Genomic DNA, 973 nt, shown 5'->3' on the forward strand with positions numbered 1-973 from the left:
ATGCCCCCCCCCTCACCGTGATGACCATGGTCCTGCTCTCACTGAGCACGGCGAGGATCCCGAAGACAGACAAACAGAAGAAGGCGAACCCAGTGAAGATGGCAATCCAGGCCCCGGCAAAGACATCGTCCTTCCCAGACGCTCCCAGGACGGGATAAATCCGGAACTGATCCGTCACCACCCAGATCGTCTCGGCAAACAGGGCAATGGCTGCCAGCTTGTTGGGGGGGGGGGGGGGGAATACAGAGACACATTAACACAGTCTAGAGCAGGGAGCAGGTTTCAGACGGAGCTGAGCAGGATCCCCAGCTCCCAGAGGGTCAGGAATCTCGGGGGGGTCCCCTGCCCAGCTCCGGCTATCCCCCTTGGATGGTTTTAAGGGGAAGTTGGATTTTGGAACAGGAAAAGGGGTTAAGGGTTAGGGTGAGAGGGCAGGGAACTGGAGCCGAGGCTGCAGAAAGATCAGCCAAGAATGGGACAGCAGCCTGGAGGGGCAGAACGGCCTGCTCCTAGTTCTGCGGTGTTGGTGGTAGTATTTAGCACGAGAGAGAGGATTGGTTAACCAGGAGAAAACGGAGTTGGGATAAAGTGGGAGGTTTTCAGGCTGTGGCCTGTAACCAGTGAAGGGCCACAGTTACTGACATGAATGAGTTGGAGGAGGAAAGGAAACAGACTGTGGCCAGGTTTGTGGATGTGACATGAAGAGGTGGGAAGGTGAGGGCTGAGGAAGACTCACAGAGTCTCCAGAGGGATATAGACAGGAGAAGGGAGTGGGTAAACACGCGGCAGGTGGAGTATAATGTGGGGAAACATTAGGGGAACACTTTGGCAGGAGGAACAGAGGAGCTGAATATTATTTCCATGGAGAAAGATTGCAGAAAGCCACAGTACAGAGGGACTGGGGAGTCCCCGTCCATCAGTCACAAAGAGCTAGTGTCTGAGTTCAGCGGGGAAGAGGGAAGGCCGGGGGAAC

At 55.5% G+C, this 973-nt stretch overlaps 1 protein-coding gene across 1 annotated transcript in view; it reads right to left on the minus strand.

Moving 5' to 3' along the window:
- The window catches only part of LOC122547506 (uroplakin-1a-like), a gene marked incomplete at both ends in the record, with an annotated part of 2,393 nt that extends 2,176 nt beyond the window's left edge, over positions 1-217 (minus strand). Inside the window, one exon of the mRNA XM_043686116.1 lies at positions 17-217. Coding sequence (XP_043542051.1) covers positions 17-217 — 201 coding nt within the window. The remainder of the gene's footprint in view (positions 1-16) is intronic.
- Between the last annotated feature and the right edge of the window lie 756 nt (positions 218-973).

This window comes from Chiloscyllium plagiosum, unplaced genomic scaffold (assembly GCF_004010195.1).
Source record: "Chiloscyllium plagiosum isolate BGI_BamShark_2017 unplaced genomic scaffold, ASM401019v2 scaf_7105, whole genome shotgun sequence".
Classification (NCBI taxonomy): Eukaryota; Metazoa; Chordata; class Chondrichthyes; order Orectolobiformes; family Hemiscylliidae; genus Chiloscyllium; species Chiloscyllium plagiosum.